We start from the raw sequence: 19,640 nt of genomic DNA on the forward strand, positions 1-19,640 counted from the left end.
ATCACAGGAGCCGTCTTACACACACAGTTCTCTGCAGAATATGCGATTGTCATCTGAATATGTGATACTGTGTTTGTTGGACTCTAATGTGAGCAGGATTTTTTACATGCAGTTTTATTCTGTGTGTGTATACTGAAATTAAAGTGTCATTTCTCGTGTGTTCTTCCTCCTCCTGCCAGGATGAGCAGAGCACGCTGCAGCTGCTGAAGAAGCATTTGGTCCTAGAACAGACCATCGAAGACTACGCTGAGACCATCGGCCTGCTTTCACAGCAGTGCCGGCAGCTGCTGGAGATGGGACATCCAGACTGGTGAGCAGTTAAACACATGCACAAAATCTGACAGAAATTTCTGTCACAACATCTTAAATACAGAAAAGCACCGAATCTCTGGATTATAAAAGGTTTTTCATCATTCACTTCAGTTGTATTTTTATAGCAGTATTTCACAACAAGAGCTTTGTGTTATGAGGTAAAGAAACCTGAGAAAGAAAACCAACCTTAAAACGATCGTCTCTGTTGAAGGGGAGAAAGATTTCTGTTATAACAGGAAGGAGGAGGCTCGGGGGCAGTCGTCTGCTGCCACCGTGTGGAGGTGTGAGAGGAAAGCAGAGAAAAGACAGACACAATCAGCAAAAAGTAGACGTTAATGACTTGCAGTAATGGAATAAAACCACGTGGGGAAAGAAAAAGAGGAGAGTGGGGAAGCACTAACTGATGGCGAGATCCTGATCCATAAATAATCCGAAAGGAAAGTTTAAATCCTAATCCTGAAAGTAGAAGCGATGTCTGTCTCTCGAGCTGGGGGAGCAGTTACTGCTACACTCCTCCTAGCTTTTTTTTTTTTTGTGCCTTACCTTACACTCTTCCTCCTCTCTTCCACAGCGAACAGATCAGCAAGCGTCAGTCACAGATAGACCGTCTGTACGTGTCTCTGAAGGACCTGGTGGAGGAGAGGAAGAGCCGTCTGGAGCAGCAGTACTGGCTGTACCAGCTCAACAGGGAGGTGGATGAGTTGGAGCAGTGGATCGCTCAGAGGGAGGTGGTCGCCAGCTCGCCTGAACTGGGTCAAGACTATGAGCATGTCACAGTAAGTGTGTCGACAGATGGCCTCTGCACATGAATAATAGATTCAGGTAACAGATTTTATTACCTGAAATTTAAATATTACAAGTAAAATCTCAAAAGGGGTTTCATTTGATTGTAATGTCTAATTATGTTCTTTATTTGACTTGAATGAATGAATGAATACATTAAAATTAGCAGACCGATTTGCTGCAGTAAATAAAACATGCCACACTTCCAGGTCCTACAGGAGAAGTTTACAGAGTTTGCGTCAGAAACGGGCAGCGTGGGCCAGGAGCGAGTGACAGCCGTCAATCAGATGGTGGATGAGCTCATCGACTACGGCCACTCAGAAGCAGCCACCATCGCCGAATGGAAGGACGGAGTGAACGAAGCCTGGGCCGACCTGCTGGAGCTCATGGAGACCCGCGGTCAGATGCTCGCTGCTTCACACCAGCTGCACAAATTCTTCTTCGACTGCAGAGAGGTAAGAGGAGCAAAGCCAAGACGGGCCACAAATTAAACCAAAGGACACACACACACACATATAATGCCGGATATGATAAAGAGCAGATTCATTTAATTTAATTTCACACTTTTATCTTCTTTTATGTCGGGTCACCACAGTGTACATTGGCCTTCGTGATGAGAACAGCTTGAAAAAGAAAGAAAATAGGAAAAATGTAAATCAGGTGCCGATAGAGCATTTCTGCCCTACAAACAGGCAAAATTTCTCCACTGCCTTTTTTCAGGTTTTAGCCCAGATTGATGACAAACATCGAAGGTTGCCAGAGGTTCGGGCTCGGCAGGGCAGCACTTCCAACACCAGCACCCTGCAGAGACTCCTGCACACCTTCGAGCAGGACATTCAGCTGCTTGTCACACAGGTACAGCTGCACATCGATCAACAGACCCTCCTCTAATCTTCATTTAAGGAAAAATTAAAGGAGAATTAAAGGAAGAAGATTGATATTATCTATATTTGGTCTGCAGGAATCTTTATAGAAACTTATTTAGTGATTTTTTTTATTTGTAAATCCATAACAGATGCAATATGGCGAGTAGCTGTCAGGGGCTGGGTCTCTGAACCAGCGTTTTGTCTTATTTTTGTATTGTTTTCTTATGTTTACATTGTGCTCTGTTCATGAAATTCTGAAATTATATTAAGTGTTTGCTTTGTTATCGTCTTGAGTTGCAGTATAGTTTAGGTCCTTTTACGTCGCCTTAGTTATGAGTCTGTCCCAGTTTTCTGTGTCATGTATTTTCTGTCTGTGTGTTTTCATGTTGCTCATGTCATGTCCACGTTTCCTGTTTTATTTTGAAAGAGTTTTGTGTTCTTGGTTTTTTACGTTTAGTTTTACTCTCCCCTTTGTCATTATGTCTCATTCTAGTCAACTGTGTCCTCGTGTGTCTCCTCTTCCCCTCATCACCTCATGTGTGTATTAAAGTCCTCTGTCTCCCTTTGTTCATTGTCGCATCGTCTGTGTTACCTTCCCTACCCGTTGTCACAGTTTCCCAGTCAAGTCATAGTTGTTATCTTGTCTCGTCATAGTATAAAGTCACAGTGAGAGTCATAGTTTCCCAGGTTATGTTCAGGTTTTTCCTCACTTTAGCCATGTTGTATTTTCGTGAGTTTTCAGCCCTAAATAAAGGCTTGCTTTTCGTTATGTCCAGTTTTTGTCTCCTCGCCTCTGTCTGCAATTGGGTCCTCTACTCTCTCCACATGGTCTGCCCCGGCAGCCCGTGACAGTAGCTAACAGCCAGTTGTGCTACTGACTGCAAACAGTTTAAATGTGAAAGGAATAACATCTGGAATTTGAAAAAAAATTAATCATTAGCATTGACTGTTAATATTGATTACAAAAGTGTAAATCATTTTTTGCATGCTATTTTAGAAGTTACCTGGCTAACTGAGTAATCCTAATTGGTGCAGTGACCCCCCATGTGGATTTAAAAAGTAAAGAATATCAGTATATCAGAAACTGAATCCAGAAATGATAGACTTTAATGCATTTTTATAACCAATAAAAAACACTGAACTGAACTAAATTATGTGAATTTGTTTAAATTAAATCAAATTCACATAAAATCTATTTCATTGGATAGTAAAGTTTTTGGTTCTTTGTGAGTCTGCCATTTTCATGGCAACACCATCTTCTTACTCTGCATTTAATTTTGCTTGATCTAGTCTCTGTCGTGCACCTGGGCAGCAGGAACAGTGCTACTCAAGAAAGATGCAAAAGCACAGATGTTCTGTGCCTACTCAGGTGACAGAGCCTGCACCACTTGGCCCTGACGAAACACAGCTGTCTTGGCAGCTGTGTTTCGTGCGTCACTCGGAAAACAAACTCTCTCTTTCCTTTTTTCAATTCTGTTTCGTCCCTGTTCAGTTGAGCTGTTTACTAAAGCTTGCCTTCACGCTCTGCCAGGTGCGTCAGCTGCAAGAGAGCGCAGCCCAGCTGAGGACGGTGTACGCTGGCGAGAAGGCCGAAGCCATCGCGTGCCGTGAGCACGAAGTGATGCAGTGCTGGAAAGAGCTGCTAACATCCTGCGAAGAGTGTCGGGTGCAGATCACCACAGAGACTGACAAGCTGAGGTTCTTCGGCATGGTCCGAGATCAGATCATGTGGATGGACTCGATCATCTGTCAGATAGGGACAGGAGAGAAGCCCAGGTATCTACAATACCTTCTACATATGCATGTGGCACCCTGCATAGCAGCCTCAATATCTGTTCACCACATGCACTGTTTAAGATCAAACTCATTTATTTTCTTTTAAAAAAAATGTACATATGAAATATCATTTTGCTTTTTATGGTTCATTATAATAGCATGTGATGGTCAGCATTCGTGGGCATAGTGAAAGTCTTCAGTGAGTTCAGGTTCTGTGTGGTTCCTGCAGGGACGTGTCCTCAGTAGAGGTGCTGATGAACTATCACCAGAGTCTTAAGAGTGAAGTAGAGGCTCGCAGTCAGAGCATCCTGGAGTGTATTGAGATGGGAAAAACCCTGCTGGCGGCTAGAAACCCTGCAGCTGAAGAGGTGAGATGAGTAAACATGATAAAGACTGTCACTTTAAGTCCAATTTAAACACGGATATCTAAACCTCAGTTTGTTTATAACTTTGAAGACTCTGGTTGAGTGGGCTCACGAGTCGATTAGCCTCCTCTGCAGAGTCATATTGCTAGTTTTAGGCTCTACTAGAGGGGCTTTACATGATTCACTAAAATCACCCTTGTTTTTCGTGCTGGGGCTTGGTGCAGCTTCTCAATTCATCCTGTATCTCTGTTATAGCTCCTCCCCCTTTAAGGAAAAATTGTTCTAATTGGCTGCCTCTTGCAAACAGAAGGTTTGACCAGCAAGGATGTGCCTGCTATACAATGAAACTAAGTGTGGAAAACCAAATGAAGCCTGAGCTTTTTCCTCTTAATGATTACACTGATCTCACTGCACCCATGTGACAGTATATGCATGACAGAAAACTTTAGAGATGCATGTTAAGAAACATAAGGTTTTATATTTTATGTGTGAGAAGGAATCGATTCCCTATAATATTTCAATTTTTTCTGAGCATCCATAGAGCTAAACAGACCCATGATGTAATTGTGATATCTTTATTCTCAGATCAAAGAGAAGCTGGACAAAGTGATCGCTAAGGAGCGTGAGCTGTCTGAGAAGTGGGACAAGCACTGGGAAGTCCTGCAGCAATGTGAGTGGATGCAATGGCTTAAAAAGTAAAAAAAGACAGGGATGTGCAGGAATCTGGCATTTAGAAGTAAATTAAGATGCTTTCTCTCTTTTTTGGTGTTCTTATTTGTCCTGTTTGCAGTGTTGGAGGTTCACCAGTTTGCCCAGGAGGCGGTGGTGGCAGAGGCATGGCTGACTGCTCAGGAGCCGTTTATCAACAGCAACGAGCTTGGAGGGAGCGTAGATGAGGTGGAACAGCTGATTCGTCGACATGAAGCCTTCCGCAAAGCAGCTGCCACCTGGGAAGAGCGATTCAGCTCACTGCGGCGGCTCACCACGGTATTATCATCATCCTCACTGTGCAAATATGTCCTCAGTTTAGACAAACTCAGTAGCACGTTCCAAACATGCTCAAATTGTTGATGAAGACTTGGTAGTTTCATCTCTGGTTCTGTTTTCTTTCTGCAGGTAGAAAAGCTAAAAGCAGAGCAAAGTAAACTGCCCCCAACTCCCCTCCTGGGTCGTAAAGTCTTCCTGGATCCCCAAGATGCCTCACATAGTCCACCCACTCTCCCCCGCCTCCCAGTCTCCCCCGTCATGAGGCAGACTATATATGAACAGAACGAAGCCAGCTCTCCTCCATCTCCCTCGCCGGCCACCCCAACACCTTCTCCGTCATCTGCAGCTCGGCGCCTGGGATCAACAGTCGCCAACTACACCCCTGTGATGAACGGCTCCAGCTACCGAAACACTCTGGATGTCCGGGATGGAGGCGTAGTGGGTGTGGCTGCAGGTCTAGGCCGCCCGGCTGCATCCTCGATTGCATCTATAGCCACAGCAGCGATGCTAGTGTCAGCCAACCAGGCACGAGAAAGTGCCAGCACAGCAAGGGAACAGACAGCAAAGGTGATGAGTCACCTGCATCCGGCACAAGCGGCGAGGGAAATTGAGGCAAAATCCTCCCCGTATCTCCGGCAACCCAAAATCAAACACTTAGATGATGCTGTGACGCCTCTGATTGTGGCCAGCCGGCTGGAGAAGGCAAGAGAGCGGGGGAGGGAGAGAGATATGATGATGGGGACAGAGAGAGCAGAGGTAGCAGTGATGGCCGAGGTGGTGCTTCAGGAGCCGAGCCGGGAGCGTCTGCACAGCGAGCCCACCAGAGGGCCTCGAGGATCCAGGACTGACCCTTTGGGCCACGCTGAGCCTCAGGGCCAGACACACACTTATCACCACAGGATAGAACGGCAGCTGTCCAGCGAGCAGCTAATCCAGGCGCGCAGGGATGAGCTGCCTCAAGAGGTGTGGAGGGAACAGGCTGAGAGGCGGGAGAGACGGACGTTGGAGAGGCAAACTTCCAGCGAACAAGAAGGTCACGGGGGCCACGAGGGCCGGCGGAGAGAGAGGGACAGGCACCGGCTGGAGAGACAGGAATCCAGTGAGCACGACACAGGGAAGGAGCAATCAGACAGACGCTCAGCAGGAGGGTGAGACTGAGAGTACTGCAGTGCATTTTAATCTGGATGTGGATATTTATGCAGAAAAGAAGTGAATGTTATTGTAGTCAATTTTGGAGTTGAATCAATTGTGATGTGAACAGTAGGTATTTTTCCACAGAGACAAGAGGTCCACCATGGCAGAGATCGTAGAGCAGCTACAAGAAAGAGAAGCAGCGCAGGTCTGGGTTTAGTCTTTATAAATAAAGAGTGTGATATTTGGGGGCGTTTAGGGGTTAATTCTAAGTTTTGACCAAACTTCCTAAAAAGAGAAAACTGGGATAAGTAATAACGTTTTTCACTTTTGAGCCATAACTCAAATTCATCGCCTCTCCCAACCCTTAGGCCCGCGGTGAGGTGCCCCGACTGCCTAATGGGATACCAGAAAAGTCTTCCCGTCCCGACCGCCCTCGAGCTCGGGACAGACCCAAACCACGACGCCGGCCACGACCCAAAGAGCCCGGGGAAACGACGCGGCGGTCCAGATCTGCACCAGCCCAGAGCAGCCCGATCGTCCCCCAACCGCCCACACATACGGCACACCACGAGGGCTTCCTTTTCCGCAAGCTGGACATTGAGAGCCTGAAGAAGAGCACCAATAGGTGGGTGTTCAGGGTCATAATGATACCTGATACCTGATAGGAGTTATAGAGAAGGAGGATGGACAGTGATGTCATGAGTATCAAACTTTAGGGATTCCAGTTAATCAATTCAAAGCTATTTATGTTCCACAGGGGTTATTGAGGTGCAGAAAAAATGATTGTTTCATCGACTTATTCTTAAATATTAGTTTGAACAAAGCATTTCCAGCCCTCTAAGTACCACTTTCTCATGACACTGCTGCTTCCTCCATTTAATAATTCAACAGGAGTGACAGAGGCATGACTTTAGCATGTTGAGCTAACAGGCTAACACACGGACATGTTGAACAGATGCATGACACACACAGGCTCACAGGTTGATTCCATCGTGTGTTCAACATGAAAATACTCAGAAGAGCTTTGGCGTTTCTCAGGAAATCTTACCTTTTTATATTTTTATTGAGATGAAGTTTGAATTTTTACCTTTTTCTCTGGCATAAAAAAGTTCTAGACTGTCTTGTGTTTGTATGTGGTGGAAAGAAGGAGGTAGTCACAGTTTGTGGTGTTGCCTGTGCCTGGCAGTGGGAGATTACAGCTGTTTAGGGCTGGGCGATATATCGAGTTTTTAACCTGTCAGCACGCGCATGCAACCTCTGCTTGCTCCTAAGGTTTTCCTGCCGCGAGGAGAAGTCATGTTAGCGTTGCCAAACAATGAATAATAAAATAAAAACTGAAGGAGTTATTTAACTAAAGGTTAAAAATGTGAGACAAATCAAAGCTTCTTAGTTCATGCAATAAAATGTTCTTTTCAGAACCTCAAAAACAGGGTTTTTACCTTTTTGAGGCCAAACTGAGCTACAGCTTTAGAATAATCACACAGCTACACTAACAAATTAATTTAGGTAGCAGTAGATGTTTTGCAAGGTAAATAACTGTTTTGGTCATTGCAGCTGGGTAAAGAGTAGTAGTTCTTTGCTGGAAACATCTGTCTGAAGGCAGGTATAGCTTAGTGTAATAGATTAAGATCCCCATTAGCTGCAGCAACACAGCAGCTATTCTCCCTGGGGTTGGAAATATAGTGGTGAAAATGTATTAACCTCCTAAGACCCGAACTCTTCCACAGTATGCATTTTTAATTTCTATTTGATATTTGGGGATATTGGGGCCCAATGAATGTAAAAACAAAGAATTACAAGATTTTTTTTACCTTATTTTTGTTTTTAAGAAAAATAAGAGCCAGATATCAGGATATTTGTTTAAAATTTTGATAGAGCAGTAGTAGTATAATGTCCTCGTAAGTGGATATCAGGACCATGTAGAGCAAAATTGACTATTTTGGTCTAAATAACCCAAAATGTGATGTCCACATATGTGGACGCCAGGTCCTAGGAGGTTAAATATACCCAGTGTTGGGAAGGTTACTTTTAAAATGTATTCCACTACAGATTACAGAATACATGCCCCAAAATGTATTCTGTAACGTATTCCGTTACGTTACTCAATGAGAGTAACGTATTCTGAATACTTAATATATTATCATACTTTTTACAACTACATGAATGTACTATTGCTGTGTGGTTTATTACTATTACTGCAGGTTACTCTCCATACCAATACTAACTAGATGTTTCAATCTTAATATAAATGAGTAACAGTAGGGTGGACGTTAGGTAAGGCTGCACTTTTAGCAGCGATCTCGTATTAAAACTATTCCGCGTGTATATAAAACAGGTTTGCGGCTCCGAACACTCTGCCTATTGCCTTTATATTAAATAATTTTTGAACAATAATTTTTAAAAATATTTCTTCATGTCATTATGCGGGCCTCAAGTAGAGCTGACATGGGCCGCAGGATTGAGACACAGACATTAGAGCCTCCTAATGCGTGTTTTGTTTGGGTTTCCGCCAGCGTGGAATTACCAGAAATAGAGAGGGCATAGCCGAACATATGAAACAGGAGAAGACCGCTGTGTAATTTCTTTATTTCAACAAAGTAACTGTATTCTGAATACCACCTTTTTAAATGGTAACTGTAACGGATTACAGTTACTCATATTTTGTATTTTAATACGTAACGCAGGTACATGTATTCCGTTACTCCCCAACGCTGAATATACCATACAAACTAACTTTGGCTCTTTTACATTTTGCTGATGACCATGTCCGACATGGTTTGTAAATGCATTTTATACTGATAAGTCTGCACATGTAGTGAAGGACCTGAAGGCTTACTGCACATTTCTGCTATAAAGATCTTCGTTCATAGCAGATACTGAGATATCGCCCAGTCCTCCAGTTGTTAATTTGTACTGAAGAGTAAGAAAATCAGTGATGAGTACATGAAGCAGGAAAAGGATTCACTAATGTAAATCTTATGTCAGCCTCTGAATATATTATGTCTGTCAGTGCTGATTATTAGGATGTAATTAGAGCACTTTATTAGATCAGAGGCCTGCAGGATTCCCACCGCATGTGAAAACTTCATGCATGACGCTTACGATGCCTCCTGATCTAACGCGAGCCCACAGAATAAAACACAGGAGACTGACTGACTGGCTGAGGAATGCTGTGGGATGGAGCTGCTGGTCAAACACACACACTTATGCACACAGCCTGCCCTCCACTGATGACCACCCTGCTTCTTCCAGAGAGACACCAGCAAGAAAGTCTCTCTCTGCACTGCCCCCTGAGGGCTGGGCTGACCTTGCACAGCTAAAAGCTCATCCCCTCCCAGCTGTGGATGAGTCCCGCTCACGCACCTACTCAAGGCAATGGATGAGTGTGTCGTATGTACATGCCCTGTTATGTACATGGCAAGGTAAAGCACAATGTCGAATGGCTTAAATCCGGACAAGTGTGAATCTCCAAAGTGCTCCTCGTTGTTAGCGGTTGATGCCGAGAAAGAAAGCGAGGATGCATTTAGGGAAGGACTGAGATTCAACCTGTCTCTGTTACATCTCTACGCGATGAGACACTAAGTAAGTTGATGTGCACATTAATATTCTGGTACCTTGTTAGGGTATGGTGCCTGTGAAAGGTGTATGAAAGTGGACGACAAACTTCCACATCTATGCTTCGCATTAAATTGAGGTTACAGCTGTGAGCGCATTCACATGTCAAATTTCCTCTGAAAAAGTTTAAACTTCTTCCCGAGGTGTCCTGTTCATAATGTACAGGAAGAGAAAAGTAATATCTGCTACTGTAAACTAGGAAAATACATTAAAAAACCCACACCAAGGAACAGAGATATTAAAAGGAACATTTTTTTTAGCTCAAGTGTTTTTAAAGGGAACCTGTTGCGCTCATTTCCAACTCTTCCCAACAGTTTTGGCTCTTCCTTATTAACTCTTTAGTTTACCGCTCCTTTAAGCCATTTTTCTTCTGCCTTGCAAAGCAAAGCTCTGGATGTGGTTGGAGATGACCACGTCTGGGATATCTGCACTCCCCGCCATCACACAGAGCCAACAATAGAAAAACATTTCAAGAATGAACTTTTAATGGGTGTTGTGAGCAGTTCAGACATCACTTATCACTTGCACCATTGTTTTGTTTTTTTGTTTTTTTTACCCGTGTATCTACTGTTGAGTTTGAAATCAGGATATTAAGCTGCACACGGAAACTTGCTCTGAATAATACTGGCAGTACTGTGCAAATGTTTTAGTTGCTAAAAGTAAAAGGAGAATGTTTAAAATAAAATAATACAAAGTGAAGTAAACAAAAATGAAACTTCTTTTTAAGGTCTGTGGAGATTTGCCACAGATCATCTGTGGAGCCTGGCTGTCTCTTTATGTAATCTCACACTGGCTTCCACACCATCTGCTGCAGAACTCTTTGTTCTTCTTGTGGCTGAAAGTTGCCCTTAAGAACTCTGACTGTGTGTCTGGGCGACTGAAGATAAAAATATAAACAAGTTCCTGAAACTTGTGCACAGTACTGCCGATGTCAGCTATTAACTGGAATGCTGTGTGCATGTAAACACGCTCACAGAGGGAAAACGAGCATGTCTGGATTTTAAGCCGCGTTGTTGCCAAAATGGCATTTTAACCAAACTCCTCTGTCTCTTTTCTCCTCTCTTCCTCGGTGCTGCTGGCTGCTCCTCTTGTCTCCTCCAAGGTAAGTCACATGTAAGCCTCGCACACAGGTGCACACAAGCTGTACGTAGCCTTCCTCCCCATACCTCCATCCCCCCACCTCCTCCGTCTGTCTGTCCGTCCGTCTGCGTTTGTTCAGCAGTGTGTTTCCTCTTCCCTTCTTGGGGCTGCTTCATCCCGCCTACCTACCTGTCTGCTCTGGTCAGGTGAGTGAGGTGTTAGTGTAGCGACTGTGATTCTGCAGCTCTTCCTGACTCCTCCTGTCCTCCCCCACCCCTCCACCCAACCTCCTTCCCCATGCTCCTCTTTTCCTCCCACCTTTCCCTCCTCTTCTTCCCCTCCCTTCCTCTCCCGCCTCCCCCCACCACAGCAGATCATGGGTCAACCTGTACTGCGTGCTGAATAAAGGGGAGCTGGGTTTCTACAAGGACGCCAAGAACACCACGACGCCCTACAACAACGAGCCGCTGCTCAACCTCTCCCACTGCCACTGCGACGTCACCAATGGCTACAAGAAGAAGAAGAACGTCTTCACGCTCAAGTAATCGGCTGTTTTCGCACTCACATGTACTGCAGACAGGCACTTTCATGCTTCACGTTAGTGTGTTTTCACTCTTTAGGGCCTGGGCACATTGTAAAAATAAACAGTGTGAGTAATTTATTTGGTCATAACCACAAACCCAGATTTGATCTAGTAAACCCATTGTACATAATTCTGGTGTTCCAATAGCTAAAAACCTGCTTCTAGACAAAAAAGGTCACATTTTCTTTTAGTTTTCAAAAATATGACACTTATAATCTTTCCAAACTGAAACGAAACAACGCTTTCTTCCATTTTTTTGGCCATGAATCGTTAGCATCCTGCTGATGCATGCTGATTGGTCAGCTAAGGATTCACGATGTGATGAGCTCCCTCGATGGAACCTGTTTACAGACGATAACTAGACGTTAGAAGCGTAGTTAAACCACAGCTGAGAGTCGTGTTTAAGAAGCAGCTGGTTAAAGGTGACTGAGATCAGTAGGCTGTTTACTTCTTCTCTGAAATTAAAAAAGCAAATGCCTTAAAGTGTGTGACACCTCATAATAATTACAGAAAGATATTTTACTAAAATAGAAATCTAAAAATAGAACACATGATACAGTGAGGGTGAAACATCTTTCCAAATCTTAAAGAAGAACTTAAAGTAGTCTAAGCTACACAGACACGGGGATTTCCAAATTGATCTAAGTTGAATTTTAGTTAAGTAAAAGTCAGAGCAGTAGCAAATGACTCGCGCTTTTCCTCTTTTCCACACTGTAGTTCTGTGGCTCACAGATGGGGCCCACCCCACAGTTTGGGGACCACTGCTCTAAGGCTGAGTTTAACTCTTCTTCTCTCTTTGCAGAACGAAGGACGGCAGCGAGTTTTTGTTTCATGCAAAAGATGAGGTGAGACATTTTTTCTGTTTCCTGCACGCCTCAGAATAGTGAAAGCAGCTGTAACTGTGCATCTGCACGTCATCGAAAACCTTAAAAACATTCATGTTAACAACTGAACCGGCCAGCTGACATCTGTGCACCCCTCTCTCCCATCGCAGGACGACCTCAAAACGTGGGTGACTAATATCACCGCCAGTATTTCAGAGCACGAGGAGATTGCCAAATGGGGTCAGCCCCAACCAACTACCTCATCCACCGACGAGGGCACGCGCCGCGACGGGAGCAAGGTGGACAACAGGTCAGAGCGCGGTGGCGAGCGTTCGGACCGGGGTGACCGAATCGAGCGTGCTGAGAAGGAGAAGGAACGGGACAGAGAGAAGGAGAGGGATAAAGAGAAGGAGAGGGAGAGGGGCGAACGGTCGGAGAGGTCAGAACGGGCTGGGAAGTCGGACGCAAAACGATCAGAAAAGTCCAGTAAGAAAAAATGAGCTTGGACGGGAGCTGGGATTGAAGCTCACAGTATGAACTCTGGCTGGGAGGCGGGGCCATAAACTGGTTGCGAACGCCCCCCTCCTCCTCTTCGCCTCCAACACTGTCAACAGAGCAGTCGTGTTTGGATGGAAATCGAAGGTTTGACCCGGGCTCACTCATAGGACAGACGGGACGGATTTGATTTGGAGCAGGAGACACCTCCCTCGCTCTCCCCCTCTATCTCTCTCTCTCTCTCTTCTGTGTCTCTGTGAGAACGCACAGAGTCACCGACGCCCCCTGGCGGCTGTTTCGGAGAACTGCCTGAGAGCAGGGTGGCGTTTTGTGCTGCGGAGCCCCGGGCAGCGTCGCCGCGAGAGAGAGACGGGACGCGCATCACGGTCAACGGGAAGGCTGTTAGGCTGACGGCTGGTAGAGCGATAAAACGTAGCTCATGCTGTTCCATGTTTGTTTTTTCTATGAGACGAGCTCCGTCTGTATGTATTTCTCGTCTGTGTGTCCTATTTACTGTATATATCTGTCTGTAAGTCGAGACATCCTACACTACGTCTTATTACTCCTTGGAAATACAAACAGAATGAAATTATGCCAAAATGTTTTACAGACCTTCTTTTACTTTCTCCGCTGTATCCCATCTGTCTGGAGGTCTGGCCATGAAAACATGTAGAAATTCTAATAGTTTTACTTGGATAACAAACTGCACTGTAAACACACGCGTGCACTTGCCCTGGATGAGTCAGCACTGATCTCCAGGTTTGTGCTGACTCTGTTTAAGAGAAGAGAAGAGTAGACGTCGGTCTTCAGAACTTTGTTACGCACACAAAAAACAAGAAGAAATGTATCAAATCAAGATCCCAGGGCATACACAGCAGTTTCCCTTCCCTTGGGTAGGATTTTATTTTAGCATTATAGATTTTCTAGTGAGCAGTAGGTGGTCAGAAGAAATAAAAAGTCTTGTTCCCAGGGGCCTCATTCATTAAAACGATTTTAAAAGTGGACCTCTTGTAGTTTTATTTATATTCTGTCATATATAGACTTTTACAGTGGTAGATAAATGCTCATATTAAACACGGGGCAGGTGGGTATTCCTAGTATGATCATTGGCCTTACCAGGTGGTGGTTTAAGTTTAAGAGGTCCACTTAAATTAATGAATAAAATAGGAAAAAATCTTTATTTTTGATATTTCTAATAAAAATGAAACCATTCATTGTCATCTGCTTGTTTTACCATCTAGATCAGTTTTTCATGATTTGGTCATAAGCACAAAATCTGCATGTTTTTAATGAATGAGGCCTTCAGGGATGAAAACAGGCCTCATCTACTCTTTTATTCTCTTACAACATCAAACTACTGGATATTCTCTTTGATTTATTATACATACAAATTTGTTTTTATACAGAGTTTAAAACAAAATCTTGTTTGTGTGTGTGTGTGTGTGTGTGTGTGTGTGTGTGTGTGTGTGTGTGTGTGTGTGTGTGCGCGCGCGCTGCTGCTCTCCGCTCCCAGGGTCTCCATAGCTCTCAGGTTATTTGTGTTGGTGTGTGCTTCACACTCGTCAGTACGTTCATCCCCTCAGATGCCGCCTCAGTCTTCCGGATACAATACGTCCCATTCACAACACACATCTACACACACCCCATTCACACATTTGTACTTCTATCTTTGTGATGCTACATTCCCTCACCCCTTAATTTAACCCTGATTCTGAACCTTCAAATAAACCTTTCAGAGCGTCTTTCAAATTCAGGTCCTGGAAATATGTCCTCGCTCACAAAGATAGACTTACATCTTCACACGCACACATAAAACCCATCAGGCTGAAAATGTTAGAGGTTATAAACGAGTCTTAAAAGTCATCAGGTGGAAATGACTGAAGCGATCAATTAAAAAAGCGAATGAGCTGACACGGCACTGACAAAATATTTCATAAGTGAGAGATTGCATGCTTTTCTTGGAGAGAAATCACTCGTCTAAAGAAGCTCGTCTTTGCAGTTTAGCATCCTTGTTACAAGTATATGTTTCATTTCATGGTAACGCACCACAATGCCATAAACAGCAGGAAATGAGAATCATCACGGTTTGGTTTATCTGGTAAATGCAGCTTTGTGAGGCACCAGCGGTGGATGGTGGCATTAATTTCCTGCCCCGTTAGATGCATGCGGGCCAGACTGCATTTAAACTTCTTTTAAAGTGCGTTATTGTCACCGCTGCTGTATGAAAACTCATTCCAGCTCTCGTGTTTCTGATGCTCTCTGTTAAAGTTCAGCTGAAATGCATTTGCATAATTGTTATTTTATTTTTAATAATTAATTATTTGCAGCTCCTGTACTGCATGTGAAACAGAAAGCTAGATAAAATAGAAAGGCCTCATTCGTAGGGCACACGTCCAAGTTAGTTTCTTGGAGCATTAGCTCCTGATGCTCCCTGATGCTGTGGGCACAGTTTCAGGATATGTGGTGCATTTTAACCCACACCTGTGGCCTAGAACCAATCAAACTATGACTTCTAAAGTGGAAATGATGCAAGAGAAAATAAAAATTAAAAAAAATCCCCGCAGCCACAGTGGAGAACAGGAAACACAAGCGCTTGTGTTCAGCCATCGAGATAATGCTTATGTTTATCTTCTGTTTGCCAGCGGCAGCCATTCAAAAGAAATCAGGACTAAAGAGAGCATGGCCTTTTAGGGAGAAGAGCTACAACAGCTTATTTCAGACAGAAGATAAACTAAGGGGCTCCACCGGGGCTCGGTATAAATGTAAATCATGCAAAGCTACGCTGTTAGAGTCCAAGAGTAAAACTATGGAGCTGAAAATGAGCTTAACAGGTTGTCTTTTTTAAGGTGTTTTCTCTTTTTGATTAAATTTTTTGGTCAGTGCACAGTTGCTTCACAGAGCTTCGAATGCAGCCTTTTGGTGTTTTTACTTTTCAAAACACCGTCTGCCCATGGACTTTACCTGCTCTCTCACCTTTCTGCTGCATGTCACAGAGTCTGCCAGCTCATCAAAGACGCATCACTCCAATACTTACATTTTTAAAATCATAGACCAGGTTATTTTTTAACTCAAACATGAAGGACTTCACATAACTTCAGTAATATTTTACAAGAAAACATTTACATTTATTTGTAAGAAGGCTGTAAAGCCCAAGAATCCAGCTCGTGTCTATATTTGCTAGGATAGAGTTCATATTTAAGGCTTGTTAAAGATATGGTTATCGGTCAGCTGATTGTGTTGGGTCTTATTTATTTATTTATTTATTTTAGGTTTTCATTGCTGGATTTTAAATTCCCTCCTGACCTACAGACCTCGTTTCTGTTTCTCATAAAATTTGTCTTTAGAACTTGTAATTTATTTCATGAGAATGCCACATGAGTGCAATCATTTGCATGCATGTCAGACACAACAAACACACCAAGAGTGAAAAGAGTTCCATGTTTAAAGTGACACCGAGCCAGCTGGCTGACTGATTATGAATCCAGCATCATAATAAACCTCCATGATTTGTTTCTGCTGATACACACAGAACAGATCGCGCAGGGTACAGCTGAACCAATAACAAGTCAAATAACTTTACACTTTAGAGAGCAGAAACATTTAGATAATATATGAAAGGTAAACATTGGGACAAATGAAAGCTCGACGGTTTGGGCGTGTGTGCCGATACCCTGCCCGTCTGTCTGTTGTGCTCACATCAGCCTCATTCTGTCGGCAGACGCGAAGTAATAAATAAAAATACCTTTTGGTTTGTTGTTAATGTATTGAAAGTGTTTTCTTTTCTGCCTGGAAATGAATGTAGATCATTGATGTTGAAAATGTTTCATGTTGGATCAGTGTTTCCTCCTGTTTACACGATCAGGGGCCAAAAAAGCCCCGAAAAATGAAACGCACTGTTTTTTAAGCGGAGGGAAACACTGGTGCAGATTCTCTGATGCCATTCAGACACTTCAGACTTTGACATGTTGCATCTTGTACACCAAAAGCACTCAGTAGTATGCAGTAATATGAAGTCTATGAGGATTGTAGAGCGGTGTGTTCAGGGATTAATGTTGCCGATGATGGTGAGGATGATGTCCGTGGTAGCAATGGAACTTTATGCAACCTTTTCTTTGCACTAGGGACGCTGGCCTGTTGCAGGGCTGAGGGCTGGTGTTCACTGGTGTTGGGGATCCAGCAGAGGGACGTCAGACCCGGACAAGTTAAAAGTTACCAAAATGAGAAGATTAAAGTATTATGAGTGACCTTTTCAGGTTCAGTCACATGCAGTTTGGCTTTGAGAAGGGCGTGAAATTCACTTTGATCTTCAAAGTTCGTGTACAGCTTATGGACATTTATGCAAGAGCTAAAACCTTTAACTGAACGAACTGCTTAATAATCAGTTCGTCGTTTTGGTGAGTGGTCCTAGAACCTTCTCAGCAGAGCCGGCCTTTTATAGAAAAATCTATAAACAAACTTTAAACAAACACTACTTTTGTTATACTACATTTTTCTTTTGACAGCACTGACTGTAATTAATATTGAAACATAAGTTCAGTGACATTACTGCAAAAATTAAACCTGGAAGAAGTCCTGTTTTCGTTCAGAAGCTAATATTTAGCGACACATAACACTGTGCTATGTACTTATTAAATAGACTGTATATAACAGATGGACTTTGCCACTAGTGAGTGAAGTTCTGATTTGAAGCCTGAAGATATTTTCAACCTTTGCTATTTTAGTTGTTTGAAACCAGATGTCACAGAAGGGGTGTGGATCTCGCTGTGAAACCAACACTGGACATACTCGGACTGGTCCCCCTTTGTGACTTTAATAATTCATAATTCACAAAAAATTTAAAAGGCATCTTGTTGTGTTGAATAAAAGTGAAAAAAAAAGTGATTGAGCCCATAATCTAATCGGGAAAGTGAGATCACAGAGGAGTCGAGTTGAGGGACATTTTCCATGCAACTCCACCTGTTTTTATAACTACAGGAGTCGCCCTCTGCTGGCCATCAGCAAGAATGCAGGTTTAAAGCTTTGTCCATCTTTTATATGGTCTGTTTGTTACCCAACCTGGACACGCCTTTCTTTCTTTCTTTAGCTTCACTGCACTGCCCTGTTATAACTTAGGTCTTAATTCTCTATACAACCAAAAAACTACCATCATGCTTTTGCTCAAATTTCTTAAATATTTTTATTACAGGATTAACTGAATATATGAAAGTTTGTCAAAGTAACAATGATGAGGATTGTGTATTTGCTCGTCTTTTACTGACCAAACAATTAATTGTTTTAAGGGTGAAAATCACCACTAGTGTCACTGTTGATCTTGATATGTTGCCTCTGATAGGAAAACACTGATGCTTCTGTTTCCACGTCAGGAGCGGTGAAAAATTGGACCTCGTGAACACACTGCCTGAATAGAAAGTCATAAGAAAACTCGCAGACATTAAAAGGGCTCGTACACTGAAGCGAAATGTTATTTTCTCAGACACAAACGGGGACAATCAGGGCTGCTAAGTTCAGTGGATGTTCAGGTGGGACGAGAGGTTGAATTTATTGATGTTCTTTAGGGATACTCATTAGAAATGATCACTTTTATCATCACGTCATGAATAATATTATGCTTTAGTTTGGTGCTGTTGACCACCTCATTAATGTGGTGACATTTTTTATCACCAGCCAAAGATAAAAAATAATAAATACTGAATATAAATTGGTGTTTTAGCTGATCTGCTGCCACAGCGTGTCCCCTCCCAGGAGCCCCTGAGCACCACTGTCTGTCTGCCCTCAGCCTGCCTGTCTCTCTGTATGCCTGTCTGCAACCTGCAGCCTGGAAATGTACAAATCTATTTGCTCAGAAGTATTTTCTGTAAAAACAGACGTGAAAATAATTTATCCATGGTGACACTGGGAAAACCGCCCCTTGTCTTTTTCTATGTTGAATCTTGGAGTCTGAGTCTGTCTTGAAGTGTGACTGTTTATTTGTGCCACAAGCCTAGATGAAAGTGATGTACACCTCCTGCACACAAACAGATCAGGACAAAGAGGTTGCATGAATGACATAGTCTCTATTACAGTACTGCTGTGCATGTCTTTGAGTCCCATTCTACGATCACTGTAACATACAGGGGTGACACAAACTACCGACATGGAAAAAAGGTGAAAAAATGACCCAATAATGTACAAAATGATCAGAACCAACTGCAAATTACTGACTCTGTACAGTTGTTTCTTTGAATTGAAAAGTACAGATTGAAAGATAATCTTTTGTGTGTGTGTGAGTGTGTGTGTTTTTGTGAGTCATTTAAGCAGGTCTGGGGGCTCCTATTTTATTTCCACTATGACTGAGGGTCAGTATAATTCGCATTACCTACTGTGTCAGTCAGTTTTATAGACACAAAAAAAGCCATATTGACTAATTTCATTTCTAAAGTTCCTCATTGTCATGTTCAAGTGACCAGTTTGAGATGATATGAGATACATCCTGACGTATTATCCTGCTAGAAGCAGCCATCAGAAGACGGGTAAGCTGTCATCATAAAAGGATGGACATGGTTAGCAACACTCAGGTAGGCTGCGGTGTTTAAATAATGCTCACTTGGTACTAAAAAGCCCAAAGCGTGCCGAGAAAATATCCCCCACACCATTACACCAGCAGCAGCATGAAGCATTAATACAAAGCAGGATGGATCTACACTTTCATCACAGTGTTCTTGACGAATTCTGACCCTATATCTGAATATCACCTGGTCTGAGATTCATCAGACTTCATCATTCTCCAATCTCAGTTTCATCAGTTTCTTGTTCATAGCTGACAGGAGTGGCAGCCAGTGTG

General features: G+C 43.2%; 1 protein-coding gene across 6 annotated transcripts in view; it reads left to right on the forward strand.

Annotated features, from left to right (window-relative positions):
• The window catches only part of sptbn4b (spectrin, beta, non-erythrocytic 4b), a 115,453-nt gene extending 98,869 nt beyond the window's left edge, over positions 1-16,584 (forward strand). For 4 of the 6 annotated variants that reach the window (XM_014411878.3, XM_076873431.1, XM_076873433.1 and 1 more), the window contains 14 exons: positions 180-310; positions 884-1,088; positions 1,305-1,550; positions 1,816-1,950; positions 3,493-3,737; positions 3,967-4,105; positions 4,688-4,772; positions 4,893-5,089; positions 5,219-6,237; positions 6,368-6,428; positions 6,592-6,848; positions 11,289-11,459; positions 12,304-12,346; positions 12,496-16,584. In XM_014411878.3, coding sequence (XP_014267364.2) covers positions 180-310; positions 884-1,088; positions 1,305-1,550; positions 1,816-1,950; positions 3,493-3,737; positions 3,967-4,105; positions 4,688-4,772; positions 4,893-5,089; positions 5,219-6,237; positions 6,368-6,428; positions 6,592-6,848; positions 11,289-11,459; positions 12,304-12,346; positions 12,496-12,825 — 3,264 coding nt within the window. In that variant the 3' untranslated portion in view covers positions 12,826-16,584. The other 2 variants (XM_023154400.3, XM_076873432.1) reach the window with 2 other exon arrangements.
• The last annotated feature ends 3,056 nt before the right edge of the window (positions 16,585-19,640 follow it).

Source organism: Maylandia zebra, linkage group LG14 (assembly GCF_041146795.1).
Source record: "Maylandia zebra isolate NMK-2024a linkage group LG14, Mzebra_GT3a, whole genome shotgun sequence".
Taxonomy (NCBI): Eukaryota; Metazoa; Chordata; class Actinopteri; order Cichliformes; family Cichlidae; genus Maylandia; species Maylandia zebra.